The sequence below is a fragment of the Gigantopelta aegis genome, chromosome 14 (genome assembly GCF_016097555.1).
Source record: "Gigantopelta aegis isolate Gae_Host chromosome 14, Gae_host_genome, whole genome shotgun sequence".
Classification (NCBI taxonomy): domain Eukaryota; kingdom Metazoa; phylum Mollusca; class Gastropoda; order Neomphalida; family Peltospiridae; genus Gigantopelta; species Gigantopelta aegis.
The window spans coordinates 23,886,415-23,906,229 of NC_054712.1; the positions used below are offsets into that span (position 1 = coordinate 23,886,415).

Below are 19,815 nucleotides of genomic sequence, written 5' to 3' on the forward strand. Positions count from 1 at the left end.
CTCTTCAACTCGCATTTCACGGAAATTGCCGACAGCTGCAAAGTCTCGTTAATTGCTTTTGTCTGTATAATCGAGGTTAAATATGGAGGACAACAGGTATTTTCTGTAAATTGTAATGAAGGCAACAGAAAACATACCCAGAAGTTTAATAATTTTTGTTTTAGAGAACTTTTAATCATAATTACGATCGGCTTTTACTAATGTATAATATGGGAATGGTATTTATTTAGTCGTAGAGATGACGTGGTGTTTGTTTTGGATGTTCGCTTGAAGTTCACCAAGAAGCAGGAAGTCAAACTCAAGTCAAAGAACTTGAAGAAGTGAGGTTTAATTTCAACTAGTCATCGAAACTGAAATACACCCGCCTGCCTGTCTCTACCATGTTTTTCCTTTGTGGTGAGTTTTTCAAACCGTGGTATCAAATTTTGTCTATGTTTTGTTGTAGGCCCTATTTATATTTTGTATAATGACTCAAACATTTAATAGATTTATAAAATTTCTGTTTTGAGTCGATCAATCAGTCATTTGTTTCCATATTTATGAATCATACAGACATGAACATTAATATCAAACAGAAAGAAAAGAAAGATATGTTAAATGGTTACAGTCTATCACCTAACAAGTATAATTTATTGACTGTCACTATGACAGGTACCATTTTGTTTTCAAAATCTTCATTAGTGATATTTCTAGTCATTTGAAAATTAATTAGCAACTACTGTTTAATGTTTTAAAATTGTATAGCGATCACTGAATCTTGTGTATTGAATCGCAACGTGATGCTGAACAAAATATTCCCAGTAAGAGGGTCAGCAAAAGTATTGTTAACCTCATACTCAATCAATTTAGTTAATCTTCAAGAAACACCTCAACTCTATAGTTTTACCTTAATCCTTGTTCCAACTAATCCATGTAAGATCAATGACAGACATGTTCTGCACTATCATTTCGGCTTTCAACATACACAGTACAGTGATAGAAATAAGCAGAATTTTTCACTAGTCCACCGGACAAATATATCTAGAAATCCACTTGTCAACCATTGAACCAGGGCTTCTACAATTTTTATAAAATCCACTAGCCATGGGATCAGTGATTTTAATAATTTACTAGCCATGATTAAAAATTAACTAGCCTTACTTTACTTTAGGTTAATACAATTTTACTAAATAATAGTAATAATCAGATATGTCACCTAAAGAGGAATCCGGGTCGTTTCGCCCTTATTCCTATTCGCCCCCAAGTCGTTTCGCCCTTATTCCCGTTCGCCCCGAGTCATTTCGCCCTTAGAATGAGTCGTTTCGTCCTCCATTATGAGTTGTTTCGCCCCTATGTATTGGGGTGGTCCGAAACAAGAAACTACAATAATTTTATTTTTCGTTAGATTTTACCCACATTTTGTCCAGACAGAAATCTTGAAAAAAAAACAATCCCCAATGGCATGGATTCCACATACTAGATGATAACCATGTCACCTGTATCGACTTCGCTGAGATCGCATAGGGCAAAAAGCATGTAATTTTGTGCCGGCTTCCATTTTGACTTTTTATGGAATATTCTACAAGAGGGGTGACGTCATATTATTTTATTATTATTAATATTATTTGATTGTTTAAAGATACCACTAGAGATCATTGATTTTATATTAATATTTTAGTATTGAGGTAGATTTTGCTTGTCCTAGCAGATTTTCACTTAACAGGACAAATGGACAAGTGCTTATTTTGAACATTGCAGTACATATTATAACATATTCAATGTCCAGTCTTTTTTTTTATGTTTGACAAATAGGCTAATACTTTTTTTTTTAAATTCATCTTTTTAAACTTAAACAATAAATTTTGAAAAATAAAAACATACTGGCAAACTGTGTTGCCTGCTTAGTATATTAGAACTCAGAACTATTTTGACAGTTTTGTGGGGTTTTATTTTTATGTGGTGTTCAAAGCATAATAATAATAATTTTTTTTTTTTTAAATTTGAATGACGTCAGTAATGGAATGATGTAACTGTCCTTACAACAACAATAAACTGGGCGAATGATCCTACCATTTTTAGAATGCTGAAGAAATTCCAATGCAAAACTGCTTTAAATTCTGATTTTTTTTTTTTAATTAGAAGATTACTAAGGCATCTAATTTTTTTGGAAAAAATTGTAATTTTAAAATTGTACCATTTATTACACACGGATGTAAAGTTTAATTATGATAAGATATAATATTAACTAGGTAAAACCTAAAAGCGAGCACAAGTTAAATAAAAATTGCAACCGGCAGACTTTTGTAAGGAGTAGAGCTAGCATTGTATACTACTCAAAAGAATTTAAGGGTCAAAAATTTATAACCAAATAAAGTTTCAGAGTGTATTAGATTGATGATGTAAACTACACCAAAAATTTAATTTATTGTTCCATATTTACAAAAACCCACAAATAAACGTCACTGTATACAAGAAAGTCACATGACATGCTGTCAAAGTTGAAGGTTGTCAAACATGGATTTTACACATTAGAACATTCGTTTAATAGTGTGTGAATCCACCCCTGGCGCAAATACACTCGACACATCGTTGCCTCATGCTGTTGATCAGACGTCTGAAGAACTCTTGGGGAATGGCCTGCCACTCTGCCATAAGAAGTTGACCCAGATCATGAAGGTTGGCCGGAGGGGCATGGTTATCCCGAACTCTCCTGCCTAATTCGTCCCAGGCGTTCTCTATTGGGGCCAAGTTAGGCGAATATGCTGGCCAATCCATCCTGGCGATACCTTGTTGTCTGAGAAAGTCCGTTACCAGCCTGGCGCGGTGTGGTCTGGCATTGTCATCCTGCAGAACTGCCCCGCCGCCAATCTGCTGAAGGCCTGGGAGAACCAACGGCCGGATAATCTCATTCAGATAGCGGATTCCATTCAGATTGCCATCCACCACATAGAGGGGGGTCCTGTGGTGGATAGAGATGCCGCCCCACACCATGACGCTGCCACCACCGAACCGGTGACGTTGTCTAACGTTAACGTCAGCAAAGCGCTCCCCAGGACGTCTGTAGACACGAACCCGACCGTCGTTGAACTGGAGACTAAACCTGGACTCATCAGTGAACATCACTCGACCCCACTGAACACGTTGCCACCGCAGATGAAGTGTGCACCAGTGACGTCTGGCCGTTCTGTGACGTGGTAGGAGTGGTGATCGAACAGCCTGGCGACGGCAGCGTAGATTATTGGCTCTCAGACGATTGCGTATGGTTTGATCAGACACTGGAGTTCCAGTCGCAGTCCGCAGATTGTCACGTAATCGGCGTGCAGTGGGTTGTGCGTTGACGTAGAGCCATATTGGTGATGTAGCGGTCCTCTCTATTTGTAGTGCTTCGGGGTCTTCCCGAACGTGGACGATTTCGAACAGAATTCGTTGCTTGGTACCGTTGCCACAGTCGGCCAACGACACTCTGTGACTGACACCAAGTCTCAGAGCAACATTTCTTTGCGTATTGCCATCCTGAAGCCAAGCAATAGCCCTTCCTCGATCTTCGATAGTCAGTTGACGCCGTACCATTGTCGAATTTGGAGTGTGCACCGTACACGAACGCAAGCTCCAATTATACGGAAATTCAGCATTGGGAACATGGAATACACATGCAAAGCGTGCAAATGAAGCGCTTTGTGAAAAAGGAAGTTATAGGCACTTAGCAGACCTTTCGCTTTCGCCCTAATTTACGTGCAAATGTAAGCATGTTTTCGCCATTAGAACTAGTCGACAGTGTCAATGACAGTGGATTTTAATTCATTTATGGGTTGCTTAGACCCACTTTCGTCAAAATGGAACAATACCATGCGTGACATTATGGTCTAGCTAATATAATTGACATTCAGAAAATAATGTCGAAAATATCGTCTGACCCTTAAATTCTTTTGAGTAGTATATGTAAATTACAGTGTTTGCACTGGAGTTATTATTTTGATCAGATTAAATAAATATTGATACCATAAAAATTCACATGCATGCTAAGTGGGGCTAACATTTCTAATGTTAATGTGGTGATCTCTATAATTCCCTGGGGCGGGACTTAGCCCTGTGGTAAAGTGTTCGCTTTATGCACAGTCGGTCTAGGATCGATCCCCGTCGTTGGACCCATTGGGCTATTTCTCGTTCCAGCCAGTACACCACGATTAGTATATCAAAGGCCGTGGTATGTGTTATCCTGTCTGTGGGATGGTGTATATAAAAGATCCCTTGGCAGTTGCTGCTAATCGAAAAGAGTAGTCCAGCAGGTTTCCGCTCTCAATATCTGTGTGATCCTTAACCATATGTCCGACACCATATAACTGTAAATAAAATGTGTTGAGTATGTCATTAAATAAAACATTTCCTTCCTTTCTATAATTCCTCAGGAGACACCTATTGGGTTTGGCTTTATATACATAATGGTGAACCAGTCATTTGAATTGTTATTGAAACTAACTTTCTGATCATTTTATAAACATACAATTTTGGTCATTCCTATAACTTAATAAGATATAATAACATATATACAAAAGTTTGATCGCCATAAAATAAGGTTTTGACTTAACATCCGGCATTATTTTTATTTGTCATTGGTAACCAGGTGACTGTAAAATGCACACCCTGTGTGTGTGTGTGTGTGTGTGTGTGTGTGTGTGTGTGTGTGTGTGTGCACATATACACTCACAGACGGATGCCTTTGTGTATGATTCAGTCTGCCAATGAAACCACATCTGTAAATGTAAATGTAAATAAATGTGATACCATAGGTTTTTTTTTTTTTTTTTTTTTAAATTGTACATGCATGTATATGCAGTAACTACAACATTGTTTTGTTGCAGGTTTACTGTTGTTACTGAAGGTGTCATTACATGGAGTTCAATCAGGTGAATTTTTTTTTTTTTTGAATTATTCTATCAAAATAAATGTTTGTGTTATTAATATATTGTGAAGACATGGTAGTGACAATACTTTAATACTTTGTGCAAGTTACTTTTAATACTACTAATACTATGTTATTAAAAAACTAAAAACTAAAGAAAAAACAACAATCCTGTACAGACTAGGCTATATATGGTGTATTGTATTACAATGGTTGACACCCATTTAGTTTGTTATGGTTGAGTTATCTGACCTACATATATTATTTAAGTGTTATTAAGCTATAGAAATGGGTGTGAATGCGGATAGGACACATTACCACATACAGGTTGGTTGGTTGTAAATTTTTACATGCTTATATGCCACTAGAGCTTCAAGCATGTCTGCCCCGGGGCCGAGTCCTGGATAGCCAGGGGTCTGCTCCGGGCCAGAAATTTAACGGGCAATTTTGATATTTATTCAAAATATAAAATACTTATGGGGACACTTTACAAAAATAAATAAATTTTATTTGGTGTATATCCAAAACTTTTATATAATTATATATAATATAAAATTAAACCTACTAATTAAACACCAATTTTTGAGCGGGCAGCCAAAATATTATCTCAGACTCTAGGTCATTAATTATTTGAGCCCTTGTCTGGGGAGGATTGGTGATTGGGTAGCCCAAGGGTCACAGGAAATACTCTTTTAATTTTAATTTATTATATGTCACCGTAGGAGTGCCGAAGTTATTGGTAACTAAAGCGTGGCCGGATGGGGGGGGGGGGGAAGGGACAACCAATAGCCCAGACCGTATGGGAGGGGGAAGGCGGGGAGGGGGCCAGCCCCCAGACACACCTATCTATCCCTACCACCTAAACCGCCTAGGCGCCTGTCTCTATCCTCCGGTGGCACGCCCCCCCCCCCCGACCCCCACCCAGCAAGTCCCCCCCACCCCGCCCAGCCGTTGTGCCCTCCAAAATCGGCACCCCCAATTTATTTAGAAGTGGAGTCCCTAGGAGAGGGACAAAATTAAACTAACATTTATGATAAATGGTGCTCCTAGTAGAGGAACACCCAAAAAAAAAAATATATATATATTTTTTAAAAAGATCCGCACGTCTAGCAGGTCGTGGGTGTGAAACGTATCTTGTTGAGTGAAGACCCGAGGCGCCTCTCTGTAAACCAAGAAGAACATAAACGTTACGTCATTCAAAAGACACTGGCACCCTTTAATTTGGAAAAACCAACGTCTGTGAAGAGTTATGGGTAAAGCTATTCACAGAACGTTGGCATAGGAGCAGCTTACCGCCCTATTAAATTCCTAAAAAATTTTTTTTATTAAATCAAAAAGATTCAAAATCTAAAACCAGGATAAAAGAAATAAACACATTAAAAAGAGCACGCTTGTAAAAATAATTAAAATCTAATTTTAAAAAAAAGCTACATTTTATAAATTCTAAATATATTTTAAAAATATAGGAAAAGAACCCGGCAAGGGGTGAGGTGGTTATTGCCAGATAACCATCCCTGTCCCATAAAAACCCGAGGCTGACCTATCACATACATTCACACAAACACCAACACCACACATACAGGTATTACATTTCAATACAGAAAATACTAGTACTCAGTTACTGCCCTAGATATCATCAGCTAGTATTTTGTGCAAATGCCTCTCATTTATCCATTTATTATTTCATATTACATTATATCTGTATGTACTTCCATACACTTAAGATATATGGTTGTCTAAAATATTGTACAGTATTTCTGTTTAAAATTTAGCTTGTTTCATGAATCATCCATATGTCAAATTTATTTCTGCATGTGTAATACTATAAAGTTATAAACACAATTCATTCACTTAAAAAAAGTTTCATCCAAAACTTCACAACCCAAAATTTTCATATTTTATTTAAAGACAAGTACATGTACATGTTAATGATCAGTGAATGGAAAGTAAATATTTAGTTTTGTTTAATGACACCACTAGGGCACAATTATTCTTTTATCATTGGCTATTGGATGTCAAACATTTAGTCATTTTGAGTAGTGGGAGAAAACCTGCTACATACATTGTATCTCGATTAGTAGCGAGATATTTTTAATATGCAATTCCCACAGACAGGACAGCACATAATACGGCCTTTGATATACCAGTTATGGGGCACTGGTTGAGCCAGGAAGAACCCAATTAGAATAAGTCCTCTGAAGTGATTCAGTCCTTTGACTCAAGCACCTCAGGTTAACGCTGTACCAACCGAGTTGGATCGCGCCTGTTTTTGTTGTAATTCTGATGATTCAGCAGGTTACCTATAAAAACCCAGTATCATCAAGTATCTAATATGATAGTGGTGGGATTTAGCTCAGTAGGTTGAGTGCTCACTTGAAGTGCCTGTGTTGCAGGATCGAACCACCTCGGTGGATCCATTCAACTGATTATATCCAATAGCCAGTGATTAATAAATCAATGTGTGCTCTAGTGGTGTCGTTAAAGCCCCGGTCACACTGTCAAGGATCGTCTGGCCGGATCCACGACGGATGAAAACCTCACGGATGACCCCGAATAGTGGTCTATCTGTGGTCCCCTATGGATGCACCATGGTTTAACTATAGTTTTCGACGGATAATTCAAGGACTATTAAGGATAGGGGTTAGTTGACAATGGGAAGCGCTACGGGTTGCTAAGGATCGGTACGGTTTAGTACAGATGACAATGGATTGTCACGAATGATGCCGGATCGCATCCATGGCTAACCCGGCGTCCTGATCCTTGACAGTGTGACCGGGGCTTGAGACCGGGGATTACTACGATTAAGTATGGTTTAAGTACGGTTTATTACGGATTAGAATAGATTATTACGTTCTTCTACGGATCATTAAGGATGTACTATGGTTGTTTGATCCATGATGAATTTTTGAACATGTTCAAAATTTTCACGGACATACAAGTACTACTACGATTGATCAGGGATTTAATACAGACAGTTACGGACCACAACGGATTGTCACGAATGATGCCGGATTGTATGCATGACTAACTTGGCGTCCTGATCCTTGACAGTGTGACCGGGACTGGAACAAAACAAACTTTTAACTTTAAGATAATATGATAACTTCTGACATCTTGTAACATATGAAAAACTATACATGTGGAAAGCAGTTTTTGTTATTTCAGTTTTTATTTAATACTGTAATAATCATACTGCTAGTACACACATATGAATGTAGGTATTAAATTCTAGAATTCTGTATGTACCTGTGTAAAATTAATTTTATTTTTTTGTTTTTTTATCAGTCTGTCCGATAGAATCTCGGTATTATAGCAGAGGTGAAATTGTGAGTGAACCTTCAGAATATCGCTATCCAAACAACTACTGCAAGTTTTGGCAGGTCACTGGAAGCCAGAATGCTACTGTCACCATTAGGTAAGTATCTCTTTATTCAAAACCATTGCAACACCTCGCCCCTTAAGGGGAGCTATCACTCTGACTCCCCATCTCTCCCTTGAAACAAGTTCAAGGAGGGTGATTTTTAGCTCCTCTTAGCATGTGAATTAAAAAATCCAAAATAGTGCTACAAAATGCTCAGTATTACATGATCAGGGCTTCTAGATTATGATAGCCCTACTCCCATGGCTAGTGATATTCAATTACCGGGTAGTAAATAATTACTATTGTCATGCCCGATGGCTAGTGAAAAAAAAAAGATATCAAATGTTGCTTCATCCTGGGTCGAAATTTCCATCACCTCGGGTGTACTTTTTCTATCCCACATAACTGCATATGATAGAGTCTATTAGTCTCAAATGGTTTTCCATAACTTAAATTTGGGAAGCAGTTAAACACTTGTCAATTTGTTTTACAGCGAGGTCTCACTTATAGTGGAAGAAAACAACAACATACATATTCCTCACATCCATTGAGATGTGCAATACTACAATTCAGATCAATTTTCGACTGTAGACAGGATGTGATATGTTGTCCAAAAAGTAGCTGTAGATATTCATAGCAGATATCTATCTCCATTCTGTGAATTCAAGAACATGGTATAATAACAGTCAAACATTGCTCAATGTATTTGCTTGATGGGTGTTCTTATTAGTTCCCTACTCGTCCAACCGGAGGGGATTATAGGTTTCATCTCTGTCCTTCTGTCTGTCCATCCGTCCACCAGCCTGACCACATCCAATATTGTTAAACAACACAAAAAGATTAATTTAGTTTAGATTGGACTACTGGCATCCGGTGGCCGAACCTGGGATAGACATGCTCGAAACCTTCGTGGTATAGGAGCATGTAAATATTTTATTGATTGATTGATTGATTTAGTTTAGATACAAAAAATATTTTGTGATTGATGGGTATACGTTGTTGTAGCCAGGGTTTTGACAGGACAGGGCACTGATTTAATTGTAGGGCACTTTTAACACAAAAGTCATGTTTGTGAAAGGACGCTCTGGATATGATCGAATGTTTGACATTTAATAAAAATCATACATTTACATAAAGACATGGAAGCACAAATTATTATTATTTGTATTGATGCTTCTTTTTAATTTACTAACCATTTGTTAATTTTTGGCTTTTTTGGAGGGTGGAGGGGTGAGGGGGATAAACAATTTTTTTTTTTTTAAGGACACCACTACTAACTAGAGCATATTGATTTATTGGTAATTAAATCAGCTATTGGATATACTGGGGCTTTATTAAGCATTGTTCTGTGATTTTGGTAATCAGCTGCAGGGCTTTAGAACTCACTAACAGGCTTTTTGAGCACAATGACGTCTTTTTAGTGCAGTAATGTTAATAATAGCTGGCAAAAAGTTGTACATATTCAGAAATGCATTTCATGTTATCTTGAACTAATTACAGCTTAACATGCCTTTGGTTCTGAGGTGAAATAAATAGGGTGGAATGTAGCCCAGATGTAAAGTGTTTGCTTGATGCATGGTCGGTCTAGGATCGATCCCCGTCGGTGAGCCCATTGAGCTATTTCTCGTTCCAGCCAATGCTCCATGACTGGTATATCAAAGGCTGTGATATGTCCTATCCTGTGTGTGGGATAGTTCATATAAAAGATCCCTTGCTGCATTAGATAAAATGTAGCAGATTTCCTCTGATGACTATAAGTCAGAATTGCCGATGATTAATTAATCAGTGTGCTCTAGTGGTGTCGTTAAAACGAAACAAACTTTGAGGTGAAATGTTGTGAGGTTAGCATGTTTGTATTTAATTAAGACTTGCTTGTTTTGGGCATATTTATTTTGAACACACCTTTCATCGCCTCAGCTTTGTGCAATCTAAAGCCATGAACTGGGGTTTCAATAATCAGTTCAAGGGTTAAATTAAATAATAATCTTGGGGTTTTGTTAATGATATTCCTTTCCTGTTCTAGCTTTGATTACCTAGACATCCGAACTGACGACAACTTGACGTGTAATCAAGACTTCTTGGAGATAGGTCCGGTGCCGGTACAGAGGTATTGTGGGTCGAGTGTTCCATCTCCATACATCACGACAATCCGACAGGACCACATATGGCTGCACTTTGTCACAGACGGCATTGGTCAGGGTCGAGGCTTCAAACTTAGTTATATTGTGGGTGAGTGATTATTGACAGTTACAGTGACTGATTGTTTTCAAAATAATTATTAATAAATGTTTTTGTTCATCTTGCAAGTTTTGTTAATAATAACAGTTTTGTTAATAATTCAATAATCCATTCATATATCCTCTACCCATCTATCCATCCATCCATCCATCCATCCATTCATCCATTCAATCCGATCCATCCATCCATCCATCCATTCATCTATTCATTTTTGGCTTTTCCTATTTATTCATTGATCCATTTGATAATTGATTATTGATAGATGTGTTGATATATTTTTTGTACACTTTCCATTGTGACTCCAAGGAAATGTCAAGTTTGTTTCATACAAGTTTAATTTGTTGCAGTTCATGTTACAGTACAGAGAATGATGGGGTGGGGAATATGGATTATTCAGAACTCTAAAATCAATTTTAGTTATCTTTTACAGTACTGTAGTGATTTCATTGGGCTTTAGACAGGTATACCATTGACAGACCAAATATGGTTCTGTCCAATGCGTATCAATGCGTACTGATCCGCATTTGGAATCGCCGTTGACACACCACATATGCTTGTGAGAAGTAGTGTTGTGGGGAATTGACATCATACAGGTTTAGTTGTGGGACACTGGGAAGTTCCTTCTCGTGTTAAAAACAACGAGTGACGAGGCACTATCCAAATCGAGCATGTCGATAACATTTCCATCATTATGAACAACACTAGCCTTCGTCGTCACGTGCAAACATGTTTTATATAAAAAAAAATTGCGTCACTTCCTTGTGGCATTATTATGTAAAAACAATTAGCCATTTTTCACTTTACACAACATCGCACCATGTGATCTTAACGACCCGAACTGAACCGTATTCGCCAATGTACCATTGATATACCAGAATCCAAAACTACTGACCCATATATGAATTGAGACCAAAACGGATTGAAATGGTTTGGTATCCGTTTTTTGGTGTGTATCCGGATAAAAACGAATTGATCCTTTTTGAAGTTTGGTGTGTCAATGGTATTACAATTGTCTCTTTCGTTTTTCCCCCCGTCATGATTTCTTATATTTCAAGATTATGTTCCTTCACGGTTAGTTAGGTTAGTTATCTTTTACAGTACTGTACTGATTTCATTGGGCTTTAGACAGTTACATTTGTTTCTTTTAAATACAGTTTTTTACCTCATGATTTTTTGTATTTCCAGATTATGTTCCTACGAGGACGGGATGTCAGGAAAACGAGTCGGCGTGTGCTAACCAGAAATGCATTTTTGACAAATGGAAATGCAATGGGCTCAATGAATGTGGAGACAACTCTGACGAAGATTCGTGTGGACCCGATGTGAAGCGACCAACCCAGCCCCCCAGGGACCAATGTGAGAGTCCCAACTTCAAGTGCGTTTCCGCTGACCAGGTCCAACTGTTCTGTTTCCATCCGTCGGCTATGTGCGACGGACACGTGGACTGTGCAGATGGCATGGATGAATCACCAGCTCAGTGTAGAGCAGGTATTAGTCTTGCATTCCCGGGCGTTGAATTTAGGATTTTTTATTTTTAAAACGTTCTGCCAGAATCATAAACATGATTTAATAGAGATATTTTGGGATTCCGTCTCATAATTTTATGCTTCTGACAGAAAATTTGGGCTTTGCAAGAGCGCAGATTGGAGCTACATTCCTGAAGAATATGGACAACAATGAGGGCTGCACAAATTGGAAATTTGCACAGTTGTTTGTTTGACACAAATTAAGTTCTGAATTATCATCAAACAAACATTCGTTTTATTCAGACTCGGTCCACTGCTCGCTCGCTTGATGCGTGGTCGGTGTGGGATCGATCATCATTGGGCTATTTCTCGTTCCAGCCAGTGCACCACAACTGGTATATCAAAGGCCGTGGTATGTGCTCTCCTCTCTGTGAGATGGTACATATAAAAGATCTCTTGCTACTAATGGAAAAATGTAGCGGGTTTCCTCTCTAAGACTATATGTCAAATTGACGAAGTGTTTGACATCCAATAGCCGATGGTTAATAAATAAATGTGTTCTAGTGGTGCCGGTAAACAAAACAAACAAAATAGTCCACTGCTAGGTTCAGTGTGAAATTTACCTAATGACAAATACGATATTTACGGAAATACTATTCTACATTTTTCAGCTACAGTATGTGAAACAAAATAAATTGCAATCATTTAACGTAAAAAATCAACAATGTGGACGTAAAACAAATCCATTCTAGTAAACAAAAGTGAAGCACCCTCTAGTAAACAGGAAAGTGTTTCTAACGGCGTTCAGGCGCGTGTGTTTGCAAAAAGTATTGTACCGTGCATGTGCGGTTTGTCATTTTCCATTTTTAAGGCCACTACATGAACTTTTTTTTTCTTAACTATGAACAGTTGATGAACACTTTGTTTAATATTTTTTTAAAGGAAAAATTCAGTTTGTCAAGTGTTCTGGTCTGGTCCACGTTTTCCCAACACCCAAACACCCATTGCTAACACTTTATATCAATACGGATAGGCATTACATTCATACCAGTGAATAGTTTGTAAAATATATATATTTTAATTAATTGATTTTTATTTAACACAATTTATACATTCAAAATTGTTTCCAATTGTTAGGAATTGATAATGAATACTATTCACTACAGTAGAGGCACACAAATGTAGCATACCTTTTAAAGATTGAATATAATAATTGAAAACAAATTCTAACAACGGGTTTAAAAATCATCAAAATTAAATGATTTGGCCATGTTGATCTGGCACGTGTGAGGTCATGTAACGTGCACCGAATGTTAATTCATCTTCCTCCATTTCAAGTTAAGTTTTACAAGTAATGTGGCCCCAATTTCGGTAATTTTACGAATTAAACAAAAATGATTTAGTAAAATTAATGATTTTAGATATAGATGTATCTAAATACTTACTTGTCTGAACTTTATTGTTAGTGAAAATGTTCTAGAACTGTGAAGAAAAACTTCACAAATGAACGACAAGAAGACGACAACAAATTTGATGTTTATTGCGCGAACCGTGCACGAAAAAACCAAACTGAACGGAGTTGGAAGCATAATACAGTTACGGACGTTGACAATACCTATTTAAAAAAGATAATGTTTGTTCAATTAAATTTTTTTTTGATAGAACTAGATTAATTGTGAATTTTGAATCATAAATATTTTTTATTTTAAATAATTAATAAAAGCAAAATAATATATTTTTTAAACATACACAGACATAAACAGCTATGGATACAAGTGTTAGTGAAACCATAATCAATTTGTGCGGAATTTGTGTTTTTAATTTATTTTTGTTTTTTTGTTTGCAGAATCCGAGACCTGTCACAAACATCTCGACGGTCCAGTAGGACGTTTCACAAGCCCGAGATACCCCAGCGACTACCCGAACAATATCAACTGTGACTGGAGACTTCATCTGTCATCTCCAAATGAAAAACTACAGCTACGCTTCCTAGACTGGGCATTGCAGGACGAGCCTGATACAGACTACGTTATTGTGTACGATGGAAAGAATGAAAACAGCGACATTATCGGAAAATACTATGGGCGACATCACCCACCTGCACTGATAGAGTCGAGCACTAATTGGCTCTTTGTTACCTTCCATTCTGATGACAAGTACCCTGAGAAGGGATTCAATGCTAGTTTTCAACAAAAAGGTAGTTTAAATTAGGGGTTTTTTTTAAGTAAAAAAACCCCCAATAATAATATTGGGGTTTTTAATTTTTAAAGCAAACAAATTTTTATGATAAAATTTTGACAGTTGTAAATATCTGTACTTTTTATTTACTACAGCACTAACACTGTATTTTAAATTGCAGAATTTAGCATAAATTTAGATAATTATTTTTATTGACTGATTTGGTATTTTAACATCATCCATTTGTATAATCTTGTTTGACACCATAGCTGTTTCTGTTCATGCTTAGGTGATGTCAAATAGTCATTGATTGATTAATTGATTGATTAATTGATTCACTCACTCACTCACTCACTCACTCACTCACTCACTCACTCACTCACATGTATCCATCCATCCAAACAGGATACACTTTTTTGTGTTGATTTCTTTTGGAAGAATGTCAGCATACATGTACATGATTTGTTATTATTGAGGTTATACTGAGTAGTCTGTGTTTGTGTTGCTAGGTTACTGTTTGCTAAACCAGTGGAGCTGTGGATTCGGTGATGTGGACTGTTACGATGTCAAGCAGAGGTGTGATGGCTTCTGGGATTGCAAGAATTTTGGAGGAGACGAAAAAGGCTGTGGTTAGTATTTAATTCAGTTTTTAAAATATTTCAATTCAACTTGAAACATTTTACAGCTCATTGGTTGTATATACTTAATATATTGAACCTTAAAATAGGCAATAAAATTAATAGTGACTTCTGTAGAAGCATGGTCACAGAATAGTAGTAGGGGAAATGGGGGAAACTCCAATGGATTAATTTAGGGGGTGCAGTCCTACAACCATGGACCGAACCCCCCTGAAATCGCTTTTTTTATAATTTAATATATCTGACATTGATATCTGACATTATTATATTTACTCAACATAGAAATATATGCCCAATATCTCTGCAATCTATTTTGGAACCCCCCTTTTCAAAATCCTATGTATTGGAACCCCCCTTTTCAAAATCCTATGTACGCCCATGACAACCCAAGCACATCTGGCAAGAACTCTGCTGACACAGCTGTTTATAGCTTGAATAAGTTGCAGTAAAACCTGGGCCCATAGTGTCCAAGCAATCTTTGTACTACAAAATCATAAAACCATCGTAAGCTATGACGTCACAGCCTGTGCTGTAGTCATGTCAGCCTACAATGGTTTTACGATTTTATAGCGCTAAAATATCTTTGAAAATCTCAAGACTGATTCTTAGAAAATATCAGCGTAACAACAGTATGTGGTTATATTTTAATGACATAAATATTTGTTTAAATATTAACTCAGATGTTTTTATTTTTCTAAATAAATGTAGTACAGATTTGTATATCTGCCTAACAGTATGTGGTTATATTTTAATGACATAAATATTTGTTTAAATAATAATTCTGATGTTTTTATTTCTCCAGATAAATGTAGTACAGATACGTATAGCTGTGGATCAAATACAGGTAGCTGTTACACAAAGAGAGATCGTTGTAATGGCAACCACACTTGTGCGACTTACGCAGATGAAACCAACTGTTGTAAGTATTCTGCATCTTTAAATGCAAGGTTGCACTTACCTGTAATATGGGGTAGGAAAATATTGCCTAAAAATATACTCATAGAAATAATGAAATAATGAAATAATTTACAACATACAACTTTCAACCATTTACAAACTTTTCAATTGGTTTGAGAGCATATTATTTAGTGGACAGGAATCTTTCTCCACAGGGATATTTAGAAAACAATACATAACACTTTAACAGTTTATATAAGAATTGTTCGTCATTTTTTGCGAATTTATCGATGTATAACAGTCACAAATGTATAAAATCGCATTACATAGCGAAGCAATTTTATACTAAATTTGTGATTATTAAATGTTTACTTTGTTTTCGATTTTTGTGTGAATGACAAAATTACTTAATATCTGAGGCTGAAATAGAATTAACATTTTAAAAAGCATACCTGTTTGTTTAACAGCTATTGACAAGTGCAGTCCGGATCTCGGTTTGTTTCTGTGTAAGAACAAGAAGTGTATATATGAATGGTGGACGTGTGATCGGACTAACGACTGTGGTGATAATTCAGACGAAGAGAATTGTTCATGTGAGTATGCATAGTCAGGCTCAGTCCATTAGTAAAGCTCTTGCCTGGTACATTGTAGGTGTAAGATCGATCCCCGTCCAGTCTTTCTGCAGGGGGTATGGGTGAGTGGGTGGGCCTCCCACAAGAAAGAAAATGGGTTACGTTTAGGGTTAGGATTAAGAAATTCATACAGTAATGTTAAGAGTCATTAATTTTATCAAAATGTTCCCACACCGACCGCGCATCGAGCGAGCGCTGTACCACTGGGCTACGTCTCGCCTGCAAATGTCCATAAAATTGCACAGTTTGCTTATTAGTCCCCGAACGGTCCAACTGGGGGGAACTATAGTTTTCATCACAGTCTTTCTGTCAGTTCTATCCATTTGTCTATCTGTCTGTCTGTCTGTCCCACGTACCGTTTGCTTATTAGTCCCCGAACGGTCCAACTGGAGGGAACTATAGTTTTCATCACGGTCTTTCTGTCAGTTCTATTCATTTGTCTGTCCGTCTGTCTGTCCCACGTACAGTTTGCTTATTAGTCCCCAAACGGTCCAATTGGAGGGAACTATAGTTTTCATCACAGTCTTTCTGTCAGTTCTATCCATTTGTCTGTCTGTCTGTCTGTCTGTCTGTCTGTCTGTCACACGTACAGTTTGCTTATTAGTCCCCGAACGGTCCAACTGGAGGGAACTATAGTTTTCATCACGGTCTTTCTGTCAGTTCTATCCATTTGTCTGTCTGTCTGTCTGTCCCACGTACAGTTTGCTTATTAGTCCCCAAACGGTCCAATTGGAGGGAACTATAGTTTTCATCACAGTCTTTCTGTCAGTTCTATCCATTTGTCTGTCTGTCTGTCTGTCTGTCTGTCTGTCACACGTACAGTTTGCTTATTAGTCCCCGAACGGTCCAACTGGAGGGAACTATAGTTTTCATCACGGTCTTTCTGTCAGTTCTATCCATTTGTCTGTCTGTCTGTCTGTCTGTCCCACGTACAGTTAGCTTATTAGTCCCCGAACGGTCCAACTGGAGGGAACTATAGTTTTCATCACGGTCTTTCTGTCAGTTCTATCCATTTGTCTGTCTGTCTGTCTGTCTGTCTGTCCCACGTACAGTTTGCTTATTAGTCCCCAAACGGTCCAACTGTAGGGAACTATAGTTTTCATCACAGTCTTTCTGTCAGTTCTATCCATTTGTCTGTCTGTCTGTCTGTCTGTCTGTCTGTCTGTCCCACGTACAGTTTACTTATTAGTCCCCAAACGGTCCAACTGGAGGGAACTATAGTTTTCATCACAGTCTTTCTGTCAGTTCTATCCATTTGTCTGTCTGTCTGTCTGTCCCACATACAGTTTGCTTATTAGTCCCCAAACGGTCCAACTGGAGGGAACTATAGTTTTCATCACAGGCTTTCTGTCAGTTCTATCCATTTGTCTGTCTGTCTGTCTGTCCCACGTACAGTTTACTTATTAGTCCCCAAACGGTCCAACTGGAGGGAACTATAGTTTTCATCACAGTCTTTCTGTCAGTTCTATCCATTTGTCTGTCTGTCTGTCCCACATACAGTTTGCTTATTAGTCCCTGAACGGTCCAACTGGGGGGAACTATAGTTTTCATCACGATCTTTCTGTCAGTTCTATCCATTTGTCTGTCTGTCTATCTGTCCCACATACAGTTTTTTGGACATTTTTTTCGCAATGCCTCAATATACTGAGTTAAACAGACGAAGTTTGACTTTCATGGTGATTTACTAATTTTTATGGCCCTTCAACTTTGGGAAAAACTTTTGTGTCCAGACTTTTTTGATGTAATGCATCAAGATATTGAGCTGCAATGGCTTCTATGGCTATTTACCCATTTTTTATGCTCGTTGAACTTAGCAGTACTCTCAGAATGCTTGTTGATATTCAGTTTTACAAGCAGCTTTTGCTTTTTAGATATATCCAGAATTGTTCATTACTCATTCCTCAAACTGTTTCTCAGTTTCCAACATTTGTTTCCAGATAAAAAAATTTAAACATAAATATTCCTTCTTAATCCAAACTTGAGTGGTGGGATGTAGGTCAGTGATAGAATGCCAGATTAATTGACTTAGGTTTTTTCCTCCTTCTCAACCAGTGCTCCAGGAACGGTATATCAAAGGTTGTGGTATGTACTGTCCTGTCTGTGGGAATCTACACATAAAAGATAATTGCTGCTTTATCAGTAGAAGTAGTCTAAGCGGCAGCAGTATGTTTTCTGTCTTTCTCTCTTCTGACCAAATGTTAAAAACCGTGTTTAGACACCAAAATACTCTCCGTTTAAAATGTGCTGAGATGTTGTTAAATATTCACTTCTTTTCCTTTCAGTCTGCTAAATTTTAGTTGTCAACTGGAAAAGTGTATATAAAAGATCTTTTACTGCTATTCAGTAGGAATAGCCTCGGATGGCATTAAAAAAAATTTCCTTCCCTTTCCTTTCCTTTTTAATAAAGTCTCATTCTTTTTGTCTTTCAGTCAGTACACCCCGTGTGATAATTGCCGCAGTTGTGGGCTCCATGGTGTGTTCCCTTCTACTTGTGGTCGCGCTCGGATGCACGTGTAAAGTCTATGCCTTGAGGATGCAGGACCAGAACGCGGGTAGACACGAGACGCCTCTTTGTCGTATGCATGCCGAGTTAGTGCGCAGACGCGCCCCTCCCCCTCCATACAACGAAGCCATGAGGACTAGCGCTCCATACAATGAAGTCCAGATCTTTTTCCAGCGTCTCCAAGCGGAAAATGCGGAAGCCACAAGAAACCGACCTCTTCCTCAAGTCCCGGAGACTGTGCCTTTGAACCAGGCCAGCACAGAGATTTCAAATTCGAATATCATATCCATGAATGACAACGATGATGTTCCGTTAATTTCCTTAACGGGTACGAATGACGTGGTAACCAATGAAATATCATCGTCGTCAGCGGTGGAGCTGATTCCACCGACAACTGCCAGTGATTCGGAGGGGGAGAATGGGGGCTGTGACAATTTAGCGTTTGAGACTGCTGTGGATATTGCTGTGTCGGAGGCTATACGAGACACTGTCTCCTGGAAGAATGGTGACAATGAGACGTCATCTGTGATAGCGCCGTCGGTGGAGAACTACAACGATGATGGGTGTAGTGACAGTGCCGACTCGGCCAGTGCTAGCATTTCCTTAGACAATGTGTCCATTCCAGCCTCGGAGAGCCCCAACAAGAAGAACAGTTCGACTGATGAGGGCTCTCTAAGGGAGATAATCGACTCCAGGGAGCGATCGCGACGTGGCTCACAGAATTCCTTGGAGTCTAATGCTTCAGATGAAAGTACACAGCAGTTGATACAGTAAATGATGAATATTTCCTTTTCCACAGTGTGCCTTGGAGTTAAAAATTAAAATTAATTTTATAGTGATTGCAGAAGAAAAAACAGAAGCAAGGGATTGAAAGGGACTTAAGAAAATACAACACATATCAGTTTGCTTTTAATTGTTTACTGTATTCACAAAACCAAATCCATCACTAGTTTATTAATATGCCATTCCCTATATAAATGTATGTGGTGTAAATGTTTTTCTTTCCACCCACAATTTGTTGTT

At 37.9% G+C, this 19,815-nt stretch overlaps 1 protein-coding gene across 1 annotated transcript; it reads left to right on the plus strand.

Moving 5' to 3' along the window:
• Positions 1-91: 91 nt before the first annotated feature.
• LOC121388780 (low-density lipoprotein receptor-related protein 12-like) lies at positions 92-19,577 on the plus strand. The gene is made up of 10 exons (XM_041520277.1): positions 92-396; positions 4,839-4,883; positions 8,165-8,294; positions 10,264-10,469; positions 11,664-11,966; positions 13,791-14,141; positions 14,632-14,751; positions 15,563-15,679; positions 16,125-16,250; positions 18,719-19,577. The coding sequence occupies exons 1-10, from the start codon at positions 381-383 to the stop codon at positions 19,564-19,566; spliced, it is 2,262 nt and encodes a 753-aa protein (XP_041376211.1). The 5' UTR covers positions 92-380; the 3' UTR covers positions 19,567-19,577.
• Positions 19,578-19,815: the final 238 nt, after the last annotated feature.